This window comes from Nilaparvata lugens, chromosome 6 (genome assembly GCF_014356525.2).
Source record: "Nilaparvata lugens isolate BPH chromosome 6, ASM1435652v1, whole genome shotgun sequence".
Lineage (NCBI taxonomy): Eukaryota > Metazoa > Arthropoda > Insecta > Hemiptera > Delphacidae > Nilaparvata > Nilaparvata lugens.
The window spans coordinates 16,621,326-16,641,852 of record NC_052509.1 but is presented as its reverse complement, the minus strand read 5'-3'; the positions used below and the strand labels follow the sequence as shown (position 1 = coordinate 16,641,852).

At 37.9% G+C, this 20,527-nt stretch overlaps 1 protein-coding gene across 3 annotated transcripts in view; it reads right to left on the bottom strand.

Annotated features, from left to right (window-relative positions):
* The window catches only part of LOC111044337, a 55,259-nt gene that overhangs the window by 12,465 nt on the left and 22,267 nt on the right, over positions 1-20,527 (bottom strand). For all 3 annotated transcript variants that reach the window (XR_005571556.1, XM_039430260.1, XM_039430261.1), the window contains 7 exons: positions 15,887-20,105; positions 13,829-14,069; positions 12,860-13,037; positions 10,459-10,650; positions 9,247-9,410; positions 7,809-8,001; positions 6,350-6,547 (listed from right to left, as the gene is read on the bottom strand). Coding sequence is in view for 2 of the 3 variants with exons in the window: in XM_039430260.1 (XP_039286194.1) it covers positions 6,350-6,547; positions 7,809-8,001; positions 9,247-9,410; positions 10,459-10,650; positions 12,860-13,037; positions 13,829-14,069; positions 15,887-20,105 (5,385 nt within the window). In the remaining variant the exon portion in view is untranslated. The remainder of the gene's footprint in view (positions 1-6,349; positions 6,548-7,808; positions 8,002-9,246; positions 9,411-10,458; positions 10,651-12,859; positions 13,038-13,828; positions 14,070-15,886; positions 20,106-20,527) is intronic.

Here is a 20,527-nt window from a genome sequence, read left to right as displayed (position 1 = left end):
GTCCGGATAAGAGAGAGGCTACTGTAACAGATTCTCAAAGCATCTACACTCAAACAGAATCGTTCTACGGGTTGTCAACTACAAAATGCAGGCCAGATTGTGATGGTTTGGATATCATTCAAATCCGAGAACAAACAATAAGAACATTAAATGAAAATAACAATTCCCTTCATAAAGAGATCGAAGATTTGGAAGAGGAGATAATAAAGAATTATGACAGAATCAACGATTTATTGAGAGAATGTGATCAATTGAAGGACACTGTATTGCGCCTTGAAAATCAGATTAAGAAAATAAACACCAAGCAAAGCAGGGATCCTATGAATTCAAACTGTAGACGCCCTTTAACTTGTGAGTCTTTGGTACGGCAGTTGACAAAAGCAAAGAAACCAATCTTCTCAAACATCCGCGGTCACAATCAGAGCACACCTGGCATCATTAAAATATTCGCAGACAGCCACGGGAGAGGAATAGGAGATAGAATATCAAATAAATCTAATTCTCATGTCTCAAGTATCTTGAAGCCGGGAGCTAACTTCAGTGCGGTAACTTCCGAATGTCTAAAGGAAAGTAAAGAACTATCTTCAAATGACATGATAATTCTAATGGCAGGAACAAACGATATAGATAAGAATCCACAGAATAACCTATTGAACTCTATAAAAAATCTACTTCCAAAGCTAACTCATACTCGAGTTCTACTCTCTAATGTTCCACATAGACACGATCTCCATCCTACATCTCTTATAAATAAGATAGTAACAGAGACCAATAAAAAAATCGAATTAATAGCCAGACAGTTTAAAAATGTGGAAATGTTGGAAATGCAAAAATTGGGAAGAAGATTTCATACCCACCATGGACTGCATCTAAACTCAATAGGGAAACACGTGATCGCCGAGAAAATCATCAATCAATTTCTGAGAATTCAACAGCCGCTCCACCCCAGCAATATCCCATCTACACAAGAGCACTCTTTAAACTAAAATCGCTCGACAATGAACATAATTCGGCCGAGGTTAACAATGAACCAAAGTTGATTAACTGTTCGGAATCTCCAATGAAGACACTTTAATGCTCAGTTTAAACATTGCTGGTGTTGCAAAGAAAATAGAGGACTTCGATCTCATACTTCAGGAACACAAGCCATTAATTGTGACTCTTAGTGAGCATTGGCTTCCGTTGAATAATAGCCAAGTATTAAACAAACTAAGTGAATATAATCTTGCTGCTTTCTACGGTCGCGAAGAGACAGCTCGAGGTGGTGTATGTATTTTAATAAACAATCGTTATAACTCCTCTCGTGTCAAGCTGCGCGAAGATATAAAAGTGTTGTCAGTCGAAAAACTATTCGAGTGCATCGGGATTGAACTTACACTACAAATTGGGTGCAAGTCTTTAGTATGTGTTGCTATCGCACTGTATAGAACACCTGACAGTAATGTTGAAATTTTCTTTCAAAAACTTGAAAGACTATTTGATATAATTAAGAAGGACTCAAGAAATAAGCTTATTTTAATTGGAGGAGACTTCAATGTTGATATCCTAAAGAGCACCCCGCAGACAATCGATTTCAAAGATTTAATCAACTCCTATGGGCTTGAGTTGTTGTTTGACCGAGTGACAAGGGAAACAACATACTCAGCCACATGCATCGACAACATTATTACAAATACACTCTCATATAAGTTGAAACAATTTATTCTAGATTTGAAAATATCAGACCACAAAGCTTTATTAATTGAAATTGATAAATTACCCATAGAAAGGAAAAATGTGTTCTCCCTCAGAAGAGTCATTACCAAGCCTGCTCTCCAAAATTTCTGTCGCGACCTAGCACTAGTCCCTTGGGAAGGTTGTCTTAAAAGCGGATGCTGTGAAGAATCTTTCAACTATTTTTTCTCAAATTTCTATAGGATTTTTATCTCTTCTTTCCCTCTAAAATGTATTCAGGTTAAAAATGAGAAGAACAAAAAATGGTTAACAAATGGCATTAAAACCTCAATAATTAGAAAAAGAGAATTACTTGTTGAGTCCAGAACAAATAGGGATCCAGAGTTCTTAATTTACTTCAAAAAATACAAAAAATTACTGCGAAAGATAAAAAGCAATGATACTTATATTAACTGCAGTCGAAATATAAATAAAGCTACATGGAAGGTAATAAAGGATGAAATCGGTCATGCTCACATATCCTTTCAACCTATAGAACTGTCAATAGATAATAGAAAAATTTCAGAACCTCTTCTGGTTGCTCAAGCTTTTAACAATTTTTTTAATAGGACAAAGCGAATCAATAGGACAAAGCGAAGAGGCAGATAATACTTTCTCTGGATCCAATCAACAGGTATTTGAACCCAACAGCCCAAATCGGTTGCTATCTCAATTGAATTTTCTACAATATCAGAAAAAGAAGTATTACAAATTATAAATAATCTTGAAACCTCAGTCACTGGTGGATGGGATGGAATCACACCTAAAGTAGTAAAATCAGTTGGGTTTTTAATCGGTAAACCTCTCACTCACATAATAAATCTGGTCAAATTACTTCGAAAGTAACAACTTACTTTACAATAGACAATTTGGCTTCCGTAAAAGTAGATCAACAATGCAAGCAATATCTGAAGTGGTTGATAGCAGCCTCCGAGCATTGGATGGGTCGCGAAGTATAGTGGGTATCTTCTGCGATTTATCCAAGGCCTATGACAGGGTTAATCACAAAATTCTACTAAAAAAACTTGCTTATTATGGGGTCACAGCCAAAGCATTAGACTTTTTTGAATCTTATTTGACAGGGAGACGCCAGGCGGTAAGAGTTATTAACAATAAAGGGGTTATTATTGATTCGGACTGGTTGTTTCAACCCAATGGAATTCCCCAGGGAACAATACTGGGTCCAATACTTTTCAACATTTATGTGAATGATCTCCCAAAAAAACTAGATTCCAAGGTCATTCTATTCGCCGATGATACAACAATTCTAGTTGAGGGCTCAAAAGGGGATATCCAAATCAAGACTCAAACGGCAATTTCAGACTTAAATCACTGGCTCAATGAGAATCACCTTAAACTAAATACCAACAAAACAAAAATTCTTCAATTTACAGCATCCCGTCGAACTTTAAACAACAATATACCTAACGTAGACCTATCAGGATACGATCAGTCAAAAGTGACGAGGTTTCTCGGGGTCGAGCTGCAGGATGACTTGAGGTGGGGTGATCAGGTGCAGCGTCTCTTGCATAAGATATCTCCTATTCTGTTCTCGCTGAGGTGTGTGAGGGGAGCAGTAGGGTATAATTCCCTGCTTGCGATCTATCATGGCTATCTCATGTCTGTCATTCGTTACAGTTTGATATTCTGGGGTGGCTATGACACACACCTTGGGGTAATTTTCAGGAGGCAGAAAAGAGCTCTGAGAATAATCTTCAACCTCAGTTCCCGAACATCCTGTAGGCCTTATTTTGTGAGAGAGAGTATATTAACTTTGCCAGCCATGTACTTTCTGGAGGTCATCACATATGTTAGTAAAAATTGGAGGGCATTCTCATCCGTTCTACTTGATCATTCCTACAATACGAGGAGTGGTGGCTCAATCCTCGGTTACCCGGCACATAGACTAACCCTTCTGGAGAAAGGCCCACACTATTGCGCAATAAAAATTATAAATAGACTCCCCCATAACTTTAAAGATTTTTCCAACTTTTCAAAGATGACCGGAAGGATAAGGAAGGTTCTGTTAAGAAGAGCGCCATACACAGTGGATGAATGTGTGGATGTCTTGAGGGAAGAAAAGTACATGTCATAGAATTATTACAGAATAAAAATTTCCTTTAAATCAACTGAAATTAATCGATTTCTTCCAGGGGGTGTTCTTTGAGACAGTGTTTTTCTTTGACGTCTCCTCTTTGCACTAATTGTATTTTTCTGTGTTTTTTTATTGATTGTGACGATTCAATGTTGTGAAGCTTGTCTTTTATATGCAACTACTTGAATAAATGAAATTTGATTTGATTTGATTTGATTTAGAGACTTCCATTATAGTATTGCTATAACAAAAATATGTCAATTATTGTATGGTACTTTCTATTGTCATTTCATTGGTAAAAAGTGTAACTATTGTTATTGTCTTGATGAAATAAACATCTATTCTACTCTACATCTTAAACACATCTGATAGTGGTTGGTTTAAAATAAATTACATATATAAGTATAGAATAAAATAAAGAAATTAATATCTCCCTAAACGTTGAAGTTGAAAACATTATACACTTCTGGTTGTCGTTGATATTAGTACAATACAATAATTAAAATGTGTAGATAATTGATCGAAACAGTTGGAATGAGCTGCATTTGCACATTCAAACACTTCAAAAACATCCACAAAATGTCTTGGACAAAAAGTTAATTCATAAGGTCAGGCGCACACCAGTTGGTCAAGACAAGACAGGATCAAACTCGTTTAGTCACAGAACTTCACATTGTTGCTTATGAGACATGTCTAATTGCAATGACTTATCAGCGTGATAAGCAACAATGTTAAGTATTGTGACTAAACGTGTCTGATCATGTATTGTTTTGTCTTGACTAACTTATGTGCGCCTAGCCTAAGGCTTTTGCTGATGGAGAGTCCCTAGCGGGAAGGTCCCACCTCATCTGAATATATAATTTAAGCCATCAATGGGCCATACGGTTCATCAGCCAGAACCGAGACAGTTTAACGTGACCATCCCGATAACACTGGAATGACCTGGCTACAGCTTCATCAACCTTGATCAAATATAGCCTAGCCATTGAGTGATCAATTAGACCATAGTCAAAATTTGATCACTCGTTCAAACATACAACTGTTCCACCAACCTCGGGATTGATCAAAACTCCGTTGGTCAAATCTGAGCATATGGTCAACTCTTGTAGCTGTAGTTTTTTGAAGTTGTTCAACATGTTTGCTGGCTTGCTATTGGCTACATCTGATTTTGATGGATGGAAATTACTGAGATATTGCAATTATTCAAATGCTAATGTATTAATAATTATTATTAAACGGAAATCCAAATTAAATGCTGTAATATAGTAAATATAGTAACAACCCATGATACTTAATATCAGTTTTCCTGCTCATATTCAGAGGGTTGCGCTGAATGTTCTTTTTACTTTACCGTCAGGCCGTCAAAAATTCAGATACTGTACTTTTTTCTGTAATTACTGTAGGCCTACTGATTTTTCTTCATATTTATTATTTCGGGGCGGGCCCCTTGGGCCCCCTTCTTATATAAGCCCCTGGCACAGACGTTTTGTATAGTCACACATCTATAATAATATTTCAAATATGAATTGAATACTCTCGTACAAAGAGATTTACAAATCACCATCAATTTTGACAATTTTTTATGAACAAAAGAACATTCCAATTCCAATGAATTTCAACATTGAAGCAGCAAGGTTGATCTAAGGATTGAATAATATGGGCCTACTGTGTAATATAAGAGTAGGCCTAAAGCAAATCTTTTTCAAAATCTTCCTTTATTTTCTGTACTATAATAATTTACTAATTAAAAGATTCCGAGAACGAACCTAATAAATAACTTACAACTAAATTCAATCGCACTAAAAACTTTGAAATTTTTCATTGCGTCGAAAACATAACCCACAAACAAGCAAGGTAATTGATCGAACCAGTCTTTTGACCGTGTTCAAATAATTTGATCGCCCGTTCGGCGGCAGTCAAACTTAACCATTGGTTTGACCATGGTTGAACGTAACTGGTGTTGGTGGAACGAATTATTGCTGATTTGATCATCGAATAGATTTTAACCATGATCAAATGTCTTGACCAAGGTTGGTGAAACCGGGCATTAGTCAACTTCTGTTAACTGAATGATAAAATACCATAATGTTGTATTTTCTAAGAATCTTTCAAACAAACCCCAATATCAATGTTCAGTACTCAATAGCAATGATGAGTGTAGCGTGAATCGAACTAGTATCGAATTAAAAGGCTGGTCACTAACGGTAGAACATCCATGATACACCGTCGTTAAACATTGTTGTGTTATCACAGCTGTGATCACAGCGGAACGCTTCAAGCAAAATTTTTTGAGGTTAGGTTTTTGTATTTCTGATTTTAGTTGTTTATAAACTCGCTTCTCTATAAAATATTTTCTATCATTTGTAATTTTTTTAGTGGTTTATTTATTGTTATTGGTTGTATATTTTATGTTTGAAGCATCTCGCTGATAATGAACATGTGTATGCACATGATAGACAGACAGACAGACATGATAGACATGATGTCATGTTCAACCGTTAGTGGCCAGCCTAAGATTGTGCTTGAATGTAATTAACTGACCCTGTGCAGCGAGTGATGCATACGGTTGCGACGGCGTTCGTCGCCCGGCACAATGACGAGGCAGGCGGCCGTCTGTATGCGCTGTCGCAGTGCGCAGTCCAACTGCAGCCATCCGCTGCTGCGCACTGCACGCGACGCCTGCTTCACCACGCTGCTCTCACACGCTGCGGCCAGCTCGCCCACCAGACCCACAAACTCCTGCACCAGCAACACAAAACATGTCAAGTCGGGTGTCATTCATATGTGCCATATTATTATTATTATTATTGTTATTTCATCATATAAAACCGCATTTGATGAGCACAGCTCAAACGGTGTACGACAAGTCAAATACATCAAGTATATGGTTTCCCTCCATTGATGGAAAGTTTTTCATTTTACAAAATCGTCTGGATAATTTCTGAACCCTAGGATTTCAATGAGAATTTCTCAATGAGAAGATCTCGTAACATTATCTTAATGAATACGGGCAGCATCTTTGAGAGCTGTATAAAATTTACCATAACTGTCAACACTCTTAAGTTCGTCCGTAGAACAGTTGAAAATTCTAAGCCCAGCAGGGCTTAGTCTAAGTCTATGAGTGGGGTACTGGAGGGTAAACATTTCATGTCTTGTGGGGTATCTGTGTATCGAATAGTCTATTTATTGAGAAAACTGAGAGGCTGCGTGAATCTGGATACACTCATATTGACCTATTTTGGGCTTTTCCACTCACATTTGAGTTATGGTGTGCGTCTATGGGGTAATTCCGTTCATGCTAAAACAGTGTTATTATGGAAAAAAAGGCTCTTAGAGCTATCCTAATGTATATTAAGACTTAAGGATAGTCTATCCTTATGACTTGCCTAATGCTATAATTGTAGCCTGATGGTTAATAAAACGAATCTTGAATCTTGAAATGTTATCCTCCATGAATTTCTGCTTATTACTGTAAACAAAAAATGCAATATCCAAGAAATAAAGGGCTGGAATTGTTAATAATTTGAGTTTTTTGAAAATTGGCCTACATGAAACCCTAGATTCGGCTCCCTCAATAACCCTGATTACTTTCTTTTGCTTACGGAACATATTCTGAAGGTTTGTTTGGCTGCTGCCCCAGAATAAGATACTGTATCTGATGTGAGACATGAAATAGCTATGATAGACAGTTGGTGCTGCTTTTCTATTTGCCACTATTTGATATCTCAAACAATTTCAGAGTAACGTAACATCATGGCATGAATATGTTTTTGAAGGTAAATTACGAATAAATAATACTTCTGGATGTTTTTGTACTTAATGTATTCAAAAATTCTAGCATAATTACTCTCATGAATGCATTTATTTCAATATAAAAATTATCAAGTTGTTCAATGTAACCCATCCTAACCTAACATACAGAGTATTTCAGTGTACCTAACAAACAGAGTAGAGTATTTGATCATAGTTAGGTATTTGCGTGTTTTTTAGGGTAACTTACAGGAGACCATGGCGTGGGAGACTGATCGTCGGGGACGACCGCTAGCAGAGTGTGGAGCCGGGCGAGACTGCGACATGCCTGGTCGGGAGACACCCCTCCGCTACCACCCCCACCTCCCCTCTCCACTGCGCCTAGCAGTGTCTTCTTCACACGCTCCAGGTTCCATGCCGAGTCCACGCCAAACGATAAAAACCTATTAACAAACATACAATTCGTTAATTCGTTGCAATTTTTTTATTCCGAAGTAGAGAGAACATTACTGTCCAAACTTCGCTACAACGAATGAAAAAATCATTCTGAAGTCAATTTCACAATTTTTCAAATCCAATTTGATTTTATTCATTTATTTATTAAATTATAAACAGTTCATTAAAATGATTGAGGTGGTACCAACAGGGACAACACAAAACAGCTACTCCTCCCCCGAATTTGGTTCTTATACACTAGTCCAAAATGAAGGTTATTTTTCTTTCACTTCTTCAATGTTTTTTTTCTCTTGCAATAAAGTTGATTTGATTTATTGACTGAAGCGGGTGTGTTTCACTGTATGGGTATACGAACGTGATTCAGTCTTACGTAATTTGCTAGTCAAAATAGAAACTATTGAAAAAATAAATCGTTTTGTACTCACTCATTAAATATTGTACGTCAATCCACTAAATAGTATATACATATTAAATACCGGATGGTTCGTATTATTTATTATACCTCACACTATTACAAAAAAATAAAAATAAACAGTAGATAGGCTTCAAAATATACACTGTAATAATGAAACCAATCTACAAAATAAAACATTGGAAACTACTTGAGAGAATACCAAGGGTATCGTTGTTCCTAGTTTTAAATAGTTGCTGTTTTGAGTAGTAAAATGTTTGGGCGACAGAATTATGTAGGTAAACGCATTCAGTGGGAGCACCTCCAGATCACAATAAACAATAACTTAGGGCCAGACCATTTTAAACATTTTCAGACGGCGTTTTTGGAGTCGGCAGGGCAGGAAGCTCTCCGATTGGCTAATAGGGTTGGTGCCTGGAAAAACGCTCAACGTGGTCAGGCCCTTACGCTTATAGTTAGAATAGAATATTTATTTGTCCAAAATACAAGATACATAAGACAAATGTAAATTATAATGAATCTTAATGTTTTGGCACAGCCAGCAAAGTGAGACTTGTGCGCTAGCTGTGAGTTCGTAAAGAGAACAGTACAAAGTGAAAAAATACTGAACCATGATAGAAGACACGGTAAATAAAATAAAAAATAGCCTACTAATAGAACTTAAAATAAATAATAGAATGATAAAAAATGAAGTAATTTCGTGTTAACATTATATACACTATGTATAGTTCTTAGTAAGCAATGATTTGTTATTGCTTTTAGGTTATTGACATTTGAATAGATGTTGACATTTGATAGCCAATTCTATTGGCTGACTTACGTTTCACTAGCGAGAACACCACTGAAGTGTTGTGTGATGAATTTGACAGCCGTGTCGTGCAGCCTCTGAGTGACTGCGAATACAGGGTCGGCCCACCGCACCTGTGGAATGGTCGCCTCCAGCTTCTCACAGCTCATCACCGTGTCCAGCACATTCTCAACGCTCTGGAACACGCATCAACACATCATTTCATCTGAACAAAATAGTTCACTCAGTTTAGCATTGTAATCAAATAATTATATTTTTAACCACATTTAATAATGAAAGAAGCTTCCACACCAATAATTCATTTTATATCATTTTTATTACCATTTTCGCTTGTACACAGTACTGTTATCAAATGAGCAGATTTTGTCAGAACGATTGTGCTTTTCTTGGTTTTCAATGACAATTGCTCAGAGATTTCTCGTTACAGGAGGCAAGTTACTGGAAGCATGAAACTTGAACGTGCAAGCATTTACTTGAATCTGTAATCTGCTCGAATGGGAGTCCATACCTGCTTCCAGTAACTTGCAAGCAGTAATTAGAACTTCTACTGGAATCGTGAATCCTGAGTCCTGACAGTACTTTTACGTTATGTATGATTAATTATTATCGTCAATAAATTAAAAGATTATAAGACAACAAATTTTATTTTTTTGCAAAATAAAATATTTGAAACATTCTTTGACGTTCACGATGTTTTTGAATAAATCAATATTCACGTTACAAGAGATTATTGAGTGCACGATTTTCTTTTTTTTTTTCATTTTCTAATCACTGTAAATTTAATTTCATTTTATTTGGACACATTATAATGGGATGTTACACGAATCACGAAAACCTTGGAAGTCAGTGGTTAAAATGTGAAGTTTATGAAAACATTTTCATGTGAAGGTTACGAAAACCTTAGTAGTCAGTGGTTTAAATAACCTTGTCATGTGAAGCTATGAAAACCTTTTCATCCTATTCTTCTATTGTTTCTATATAATAAAACTATCAAGTAGGTAGCCCTATAGAAAAAATCAAAATAAATAGTTTACAAGCTTTTGAACAGAAATTTGTGAAGAAAACCTTATTGATAGAACATTTCGCAGAAACTGTCTTGGGCTGAGTCTGCTGTTCTCTCCCGATCATTGTACTACTTATTTTGTATGTATGAGTAAATGAAGAAATGGATAAATGAATGAATTAATTAAATGAATGAATGAATGGATTTGTTATTGCACGTACCATATGGACAACATGCTGTTTGAGACACTTGTCGATGAGCTCGCGAGGCAGAGTGGCGAATCCCTTGGTGGGCCAGACCCGCACAAAGTGCTTGCTGATCCAGCGCAGACTCTTGCGGTAGATCTCGTCGAGGCCGTAGGCGGCCGCCAGGGGCAGGCACTCCAGCACACCCACTGTGCACAGTGCGCATGGCTGCAACACATTCACGTCACATCAAATTCAACTCAATAAACCATCATTCACTTCAATAGGACTACTTGAAAGTTTAATTATATAACATTACTAGTGTCCTTTTTTTAGTTTTATTTTAGAAACGATTAGTTCCGGTGTTTCGGCCAGTCACACCATTATCAAGAAAATATTACAAAAAGGGTCCAATAATTTTATGAAATTTTTTCATAAACCATAATCATAAAAACGTTTTACTGGTAGTATTTTTCAAAGTTCCTCGATTTCGATACTGTAAAATAAAAGAAAATAAAATTTACTCAGGAATTTTTTTATTTGCTTAATAGGCCTAATTTTCAAGATATGAGCGCTCCAAGTTTTTTTAACAGATCGTTTCATATTCGGTAAGAGATTAATTCATGAAATTTTGAGGATACTCATGATATTGTTGATAGAATAAAAAGTGTTTTCTCACAATATCGATTATTGAAAAAATTATTCAATTTTTAAAAATGACTAAAAATAACTCAATTCAAGTCAAACTTTAGACATAATCGAAAAAATTCTGAGAAATTTTCTTTATTTTGATAACTTGATAGTAAACAAATCAAAAAACTTTTTAAAATATCACCAGTTTTTTTAGCCGCTCGCACAGCCTTAACAATTTTTGGGAGCGTTCTCAGCCACATGAAATTTGAAATAGATTTTTTCGACTACTTATATTTTCACAAATTGTAGAATTATTATTATACTTCAAGTATAACTTTCACTTATTTATTTATTCTTATGGCTTTTATCGGCAGAGAGATCCTTTCGGATGTTCTGCCTTGCCGTATTACCCAATGTCATTTCCTATCAACACTCTTATAGGTTAATATTGGGGACCGAGCTTCGCTCTGGAGTACAAAAGCATAAAAAATTAATTACGAAAGAAGAAATTATAATAACATTCATACAGAAATATTCTATCTAATAACAGTAAATTGAGATTAATTCCCAGAGGAATGCAAAAATTTCCCTCACAAAGGCCCAGTTGAACAAAAGCCGGTTAAATTTTAATCCTGATTAACTTCACCTGAACCAAATCAGAGAAGACCATTTCAAACAGACGGATCTACTGGAATTAATCAGGATTGAAAACAGCCCGGCTTTTTTGCAACCGGCACTAAGTACCTGATTGAATGATTACAAAAATTCAACAGCTGAGTCATAATTTTGACACAGTCCCACACACATGAACTCGCTCATCCACTTCCATCACCAACAGACGACGAAATAATTATCATCAGCTGTTTTTCCAAGGATGAATAATAATTATCCTTTTAATGTCCTTCAGCGAGTTTTCCCAGGGATGAGACCTAGTGCAATCGAATCTTTATAAACCTACTATGTTCTGAATTTCGTGAGAATCGTTAGAGCCGTTTTCGAGATCCGGTGAATACAAACATATAAACATATAAACATATAAACAGAAGCTGCTCGTTTAATAGTATAGGATGTCATGTTATTTTGTTTATTATGTAAGATTCACTTCATTGATTAAATGGAAAGAATTATTGATGTTATTTATAATTCGACATTGAAATCAAACAAACCAAAACACTTCAAGTAATGCACACAGTTTGATGTGAATCTCATTATATAATCATACTTGAACTCAAATCCGCTTATATAAACGTTTCCTGAGAACAAACTGAGTCTATGCTTGGCTAACTAAAAAATATAGCTCACTCAAAGCCTCACTTGAGAATATCATTTTTTATATTTTACAAATTACAATATTTACAAAAAAAAAATTTAATCGGAGAGTACTATTTGATTAGAGCTTTAACCTACCTATTGATCACTTGCCCTTGTACTAAACTTCTCCAAAATTAGGCTAACTCACGGCTCCACAAATAAGTAGTGCTTAAGCGAACACACACAACAGCAGACAGATGGAAAAAATCAAACGTCTGCATACATACGGGAGCAGACATATTGAAACAGACGGAGGCCTATATGAGTTGCAACATTCGAACATCTGGGGAGGGATTTTTTCGCCGTCTGTCTGTTCCTGTGTGTCTGCGTTCGTCACTACTGTTCATTGAAAGCTTCTGCTAGTTTTAAAACTTCCTTCTATAGAAAACCGTGATACAGAGGTATTTTTCACTCTGTGCGATAAAAAATTAGCCGGAAAATGATATCAAAAGCTGTCATGTAATTGAAGTTAATTTAGAAGTTCAAGATTTACCTTGTGGAAGAAGTGACAGTATTTGACCTTGAGCGTGTACATGATGACCTCTTTGAGGCCCTCGAGACACAGCATGTCGGCCAGTGTTGCCAACTCAACTATATTTATCGAATCAGGAATATTGCTGGTACCACTGTAGATGTGGCAGAGTGCAAAGTGCACGGCGTTATATGAGAATCTGTAATCAAAAGATGAATTACATATCTTTTAGGAAGAGAATAGGAAGATACACTAATTGCAAGTCAATGTGACTGACTAGTTGATAAAATGAAAACGCTGCATCAAGTATTAACATCAAATTTGTTGAATTACAATTAGTTTCATGCAGCAGCTTGAATAACTTGACGTCAAATAATATATTGTACATTAATAAACGCACCAGCGTTAATAAGTAGCTGCTCCGCTCCCCTTCATTTGAAACTAAACTGTGGTTTATCTACGTTGTTCCGGCTAATCTTGACGTTTTCTCATTTTTGTAAATCTACAAGAATTATTCCAACAATATTTTTTGAAAAATTATTAGAAATTTAATATTTCTTCACTCTCACTTCTTATTTACTAAAGATAACTAAATCGTTAACTAAGATTTTGAGCAAAATGTTTAATTGAAATTATAAACGCTTTGATTATTCTCACCATTTATTATTCATGCTCTTTGGTAAAAGACATTCTGCTCAGAAGACGACCGGAATTTAAACAGAATGTTACACAGCTCAAGGATAATTAACTTTACTGCGTATACCGATTGAGTAGAGCTACCCAATTTCGTTCGACAAAACAGAATTTTACTCTTTTAGAATAGAATAAATCACCACACCTTTACAATAGGGTAACATGACTAAAAATCACTCTGTAGTAGATCAATTTAATTGAAATTATATTATTATAATATTAATTGCATAAATATAACAATATTAAAATGATTAATTTAAAATACTTGTTTTGATAATTAATGGGTTTGGCACTAACCCCTGGAGGGAGATGACATTGCCGGCCGACTCAACCCATCCACCGCTGAGCATGGCGGCGAAGTACTGGCACCGCGATGCCAGGATGCACTTGTGCGCGCGCAGTCGACGCCCTCCCACCTCCACCACGACGTCGCAGCTGATCTCCTCCACGAACATGCGCAGTAGATCTTCGCCCAGACGCGAGCAGGCGCCGCCACCCTGCACCGACATAGAGCCGTCGTCTGTTGTCGTGCTGCCCTCTAAAAAGCACAGCAATCAAATAAATTTATGAATTAATCAAGTTTAAATTTAATAAACAGACAAAATTAAAAAAACTTGATTACCCATAACTGAATTTATTCTATTACAAATCTTCAGTCTCAACATAACTCGTCTAGTTCAATTCCAAAAAACTAATTATCTTTAAGTACTTTATAACTATTAACTTATTACTCTAATATTGTTAAGCTGTATGATTTTTTCTCATAATTTGTAGATATTATGAATTGAATTGAATTTAATAATAGAAGATTAGTGAATTTGTCAGCACGTAACGATAGATGGGAACTACATCAAGTACTAAATAAGTTGGAGCGCAGTGTTTTCCGGTACAAAATTTTCCAGTCTATTCAAAGATTGCACTTTTTGAATTTTTATTTTTGATTACAAATAATTACCTACTATGTGCAATAGTAGGTCTGTCCAAACCTTAGTCTGTGCAAATCTTAGGACTGGTTTGCGAGCTCGGGATTTAGATAAGTTCTAGACTTTAAGCAGCTGGAGACAGAAAATTGGCTTTCCGAAACGGGGTGTAGTCGTAGTCTAAATTTAAATTTAATTTCGAAAAACTATAAAATTGAACACAAAATAAAATAAAGAGAAAAGAGTGTAAAGTTTCGGCTATTCAGAATTATTTATGAATGTTTCATTTCGTCATGGAAAAACTTTTCCAATTATAGAAATGAGAAAATAAAGATTATCATAAAAACTACGACTACGCCCCGTTTCGGAAAGCCAATTTTCTGACTCCATCTGTTTAAAGTCTAGAACTTAGCTAAATCCCGAGCTCGGAAACCGACCCTTAGTTTGCAGCATTAGTCTTATGGAATACAGTGCTGCCAGATTTCACAGAATCCAAAGAGCCAGTTAAATAATTGTGAGAGAAAAAGCGAAAAAGAGAACGTACGCCTTTTGATAGAATCAGGCTAGAAACAGCAACCGTGTGCTCCTATTCTTTTATTGAAATAACATTGGCCATATAGCTCTGTGCTGCAATCTAAGGTTTGCACGGACTATAGTACCCATACTTTTTTATTTCAAACACGACTATCAAAATGTTTGTTTTGACATTGTCAATTTCAGATCCTTGACAGAAACTTGTTTTCTAACTTGAAAATGTGTTGGCTTTTCTTCGTTTCAAGTGTAAATTGTTGATTTAAGAAAGTGGCATTAGTTTAAACTAAAATATAAATTTGTTATGTTTTGGACATACGTTTGTTGGACCGTACCTCAAGTGTACATTATGAGAGTTTAGTTTATTTTAGTTTAATTTTCGTCATATAACACTACAGAATCAAGCAAAGCTTGGTAGTATAATTATGACACGTCAAAAGTATTGAGTACAGTACTCGTAAAAAAGAAGAAAATCAGAACATACAAAGGAGTTAGATCATGCTTGCAAAAAAAAGGCCTACATGCACCAACAGAGACAAATGAATAGTTGATTGAGAGGGTTGGGTGATTGAATAAATGACTCTCACTCTCTCTCTCTCTCTCTCTGAAGCATGATAAACTCTTAACTAATCTCTCTCTAATAAAGTAATTCAATCAATCTCTGTTTCTCTTCAAACTTCTCTTAGTTCCTAGGGACAGGTTATTGGAATTTCATTGTACACCTCATTACAGTGACTGAGATTTTTCTACTTTCTTCATTTTTTTGCTAAGATGAAAAATTCATGTGTACATAAGAGGGAAAATGTATGCTACAGATAATATTTTACTTTAGAACATCTGAATGTAGTATACTCCTGTTTGATAATATTTTATGACTTGAGAATGATTTGTGGTGTGTACTGACCCAAGACAGAAGGCTCGATGCTGCTGTGCATACTGCTCATTTCGGAGACGTCAGTGGCAGCATTGAATCCGTCGTCAGTGGAGGTCGGCGAGCGGACCTGTAGGTGGGGGAAGAGGCGACCGAGAGACCGACTGGTTGCCGACCGAGTCATCAACCTGTTCTCCAGCCACGACCCAGCCTCAGGAATACTGCGGCTCATCCGGTGCTGACTTGCGCTTGAATCGTAGGACTTCCTATGAGTCACCAACTTCACAGGCGGAGGATCCTTGTCCATGTCCGACAACTTCACAAAACTCTTGCTGCTCTCCTCTCGAACTGTCTGCAGTTTTTTGGTCACTTCCTCGTTGACAACTGGTTCGCTGTCGTTGGACAACTCACTGGCGGCCATTTCGTGGCTGGGCGTCGACAGATCCATGTTGCTGGTGGCGGCGTTTGCAACATTCGACACATCGCCCACTATGAACGTCGAGTTGTTGCCTCCTTTCCCACTGTCCGACAAGTCCGAGACCACGCTGTCCGTTCGCAGATCGTAGGTTTCATCACAACTCAAACTCGTCTCACTGGCCGTGTTTTCGCCCACCTTGCTACTCAATCCCAGCATCGTTTTACTTTCGCGCAACTCTTTGCGAGCGAGAACTTTCTGCAGTTCGGTGGATGGCTTCACCGGTCCATGCCACGACGAAATCATGGCGCGACTATTTCGCTGCATCGAGGCTTCATCTATGGACGCCGGGCCTGAATCCAACATCACATTATTAAACTCTTTGTTGTTGTTTTTCACCAACGATGTGACACTAGACGATTTTTTCTCGCCATCACAGTTGGCAATACTGAACGATGTGGCCAGAGTCCTATCGACGGACACACTGTGAGCTCGTTTGTGTTCTTTTTTCACCTCTTGATTGACAACTACACCGCCACCATTTTTACCATTGTCTAAATTCCACGAGTGCCGTTGCGAATTGGGCCGCAATCCAGATGGCAGTGTTCTGCGCCTGGGTACAGGCGAACTGTTCTCAGCCTCAATAAACATGAAAAATCCTTTCTTCCGTGACTCGTGTTGACTGCTTGTTAAATCGGCTGTAGAGTTATCGTTAGTAGATATTTGTCGACTGGGAGGTGGTGTGCAATTCAATTGATCGCCAAACAAATGCTTACCACGAGCCACTTCTGGGTGTTCTACAGTCATCTCAATACTCGACTCAGAGCTCAACTGTGAATCCGACGAACGTAAATCATCATGCTTTGTCTGGAATCTGCTAGCAATCGTTTTGGGCTTCAATTTTTTGCTGGCAAATAGGTTCGGTGAGCTGGTCTTACTTTTCGGTGACACATTCTCTGTTGAAGATGTTTCACTAATGTCAATGAACATAGAGAATAGTTTCTTATCAGCTGGCTGGATCACACTACTACTCTTTTCAACTACTTTCTCGACATTCGGTTTTTCCGCATTCGTAGTGAGATCAATAAAAAATCCACAAGATTGATTAATACTGGTCTGGGAACCCGATTTTGAGTCTTGTCGATCGAGTTTCGGGGCTAGTTTTCCAGGTTTGTCAGTTTTGGGATCGTCCAACGGTATGAAAAACCCGAGATTACTAGTTTTCATGATTGGTGGAGACTTGGCGGCATCAGAGTTGGATTTCGATAGATCGTCATGTTCCTCACTGGACGCCGAACTTCTGGCTGAGTTTGATCGTGACTTTTTGCGCATTTCTGGGGATTTGACAGAGTCACTCATGTCCACAACCCAGGACGCAGTGAATGCGCTGGTAGTTTTCGGTTTTTGTACAATTTTTTGATCGTTTTCAGGCATTAATACTGAGCCTCCGGACAAGATCGGAGCCATCTCTGTTTTGCGTCTGGCCAGAGGACTGGCACAACTGACGGGAGGGGAGAAATCACTGATAGAAGCCCCGCCCGACACAATTGGCATGCATTCGATCCTATTCAGCCTGTCGACACTTCCCACACAAGCTGCCGAACTTCTACTCAGAGTACTACTGCAGTCACTCATCCTACTGCTTCCCCCATTCTCATTCACTGAACAATCATCTTTATCACAATGCAACCTATTCGAATCATACTTGAAACACTGATCCAAAGTATTCTCCACATTATAGAACAGTCCACTATTGTATAGTTTCGTGGAATCATACTCGCTGCCATCTTGATTATTCATTTTGTCTTTGTTCACTTTATCCAGTATTCGTCGTTTCTCCTCTTCGTTTCTGTCGTCGAACATACCCTCTAATGGCGCATCGTTATTTAATGAGTCAGGAGAGTGCATGTCGTCGTCTTGTCGCTGTGTCGACATATTCTTAGCGACAATCGACAGTGAATCGGGTGATTTTAATGGCTTCTTCACATCCACACAATTTTCTCGGCAAGTATTTTCAAAATCTTTACTCTTCTTAAACTCCTCTTGAAGTTTGACTAGTTTCTTTCCATCATCCGGATCCAGTTCAAAAGTATTACGTCTGATTAGGCTAGATCTCCGCTCTTCAAACGTCATTTCAGCAGTTGGACTAACCTCCGATTTTTTCTCACTACCATTCACATCTAGACTTCCATTTTTATTTTCAACTTTCACCTCTTCATTGCAATTACCATCAATCACATTGCAACAGATATCGTTTTGACACGTGTAACTACCACCATTGTTACTAGTCACTTGTAGATTGGCCAGTTCACTTTCATCCAGCAAACTGGACGCATCGATAAAGAAGTTATTCTTTGAAGCTGCACAGTGATTGTCTCCAGATTTTTCTGGAGATTTACAACCATTATTCAACAAACTACAAGATGTATCCTCAGCATTCTTGTCAATCTGTTCGTTCCCAGAATGACAGTTAAGATTGGAATATTTATTGTCTGGAGACTTGCAAGCCCTATTCAATGACGTTCCTTCCAAACTTTGATTGCCTGCTCTATTTTTTGATTGACTTTTGCGGTCAAGTTCGTTTGTTGGACTGCTATGATCTGGAGTCTTATCGAACGAAGCAGTACTAGTCACCTCTTTTACGTTACTTTCGCCTCCCGTAGCTTGTCTCTTGGGAGACAGTTCAAGGCTTCTCAAGCATTGTTGGGGATGTGTTTGTTCGACAGGAGTGCGAACGCCGTTCCTCGGCAGACGAGCAGGTTCGAACAGATCGACCTGAGTGTTGAGGTTGTTCTCGATCTGCACCAGATCGGGGAGGTTGGCAGCAGTGACGACTTTGGCGGCCGACTCAGGGAAAGTGGAGTCCCAAGTGCCGCCGTCCGATGAGACGGACGACGACGACTCGCCCCCTCCCCTCCGCGCGCGGATGACGTCATTGTCGTCGTGCGGCATGAGGTCCTCGGCCTCCGTCACCTCCGACACGGACACGGTGTGCTCACGGGGGCTGCTCCCCGTCACGTAGCCCGACGACGCTGCATCCAACACCTCTGTCTCCGGATTGCTCATCGCGTCATCCGACTCCTTCACTCCTACCCCCACCCCCACCCCACTGTCCACCACTTTCGCTACCTTATTCATGCAGATCTCTTCCACATCCTGCACATTTCTATCACAATTATTAACCTCCTCGTCTTCGCTACACTTCCTTCCAATTCTCTTCAAATCCACCGCCGATTTTTTCTTACTATTTACAATTTTTGATACACTATCCACATAACTACTAGAATTCTTCTGTACACTATCCAGGTTGATAGGAGTTGGATTCTTGTGTGGATTATCCAGGTTGGTACCTGCTGAGTTCTTTTGTACACTATCAACGTTATTTAAAGCTGAACTACTCTTCGGGAGATTCTCCACATTAAAAGTCTTCTGCAGACTATCGAAGTTATTTAGTTGTTTTGGATTGTGACTAGACGTTAGCGACAAAGATGTCGGTTTTGTACGTTTGTTAGCTGCTGAAGGCCTCTTTGTCCGCTGTTCTTTGCTCAGAATCGATTTGAACGATTTGAACAGCTGGTCTTGTTCGGCTAGCTCCCTCTCTAGCACACCCACTCCGCCGGTGCTGCAGCTGCAGTCGCTGTCAAACACCTCATCGATGGGCACCAGCGAATAATAGAGTGCTGCATTCTTCTTGTGCTGTTGCTGATCTAGATGGCTGAGGGACGGCTGATCATCGAGCGCAAAACTGTTGGAGGAGAAACGCTGCTGGTTGCTGAAATCGCTACCAGACGGCGACGCTTGCGGGGTCAGGTAGACGTCCGATTCGGGTGTAGCTACCTGTTACACAACAAACAAAAATAAATAATTAGTAGAACAAATGTTCATGCTGTGTTTTTTTTCTTAACCGAGAAACATTGATGATATTATCGATTCTACTATATTGAAATAACAATTTTCACTTTTTGTGTAGTTGAGAAGTTGATATTGTGGTGATTATTCATATTAAATAAAAAGACTAAGAAATTGTCAAAAAACCACAGATTTATTGATACTTAGAAAAACCGGTTTCGGTTAATAACATGAACAATATGAAATAACAATGTTTATTTATTCGTTCATTCATTGGACCAATATCGGAATGAAAAAGAGAGGCTAGCCCAAATTTGGAGTTGATCATATAAACAATCACCTTTAACACCAACCTACATAATTTTTTATTTTATGTTTTTTTTTTAATACGGATGAGCTTTTTACTTGTG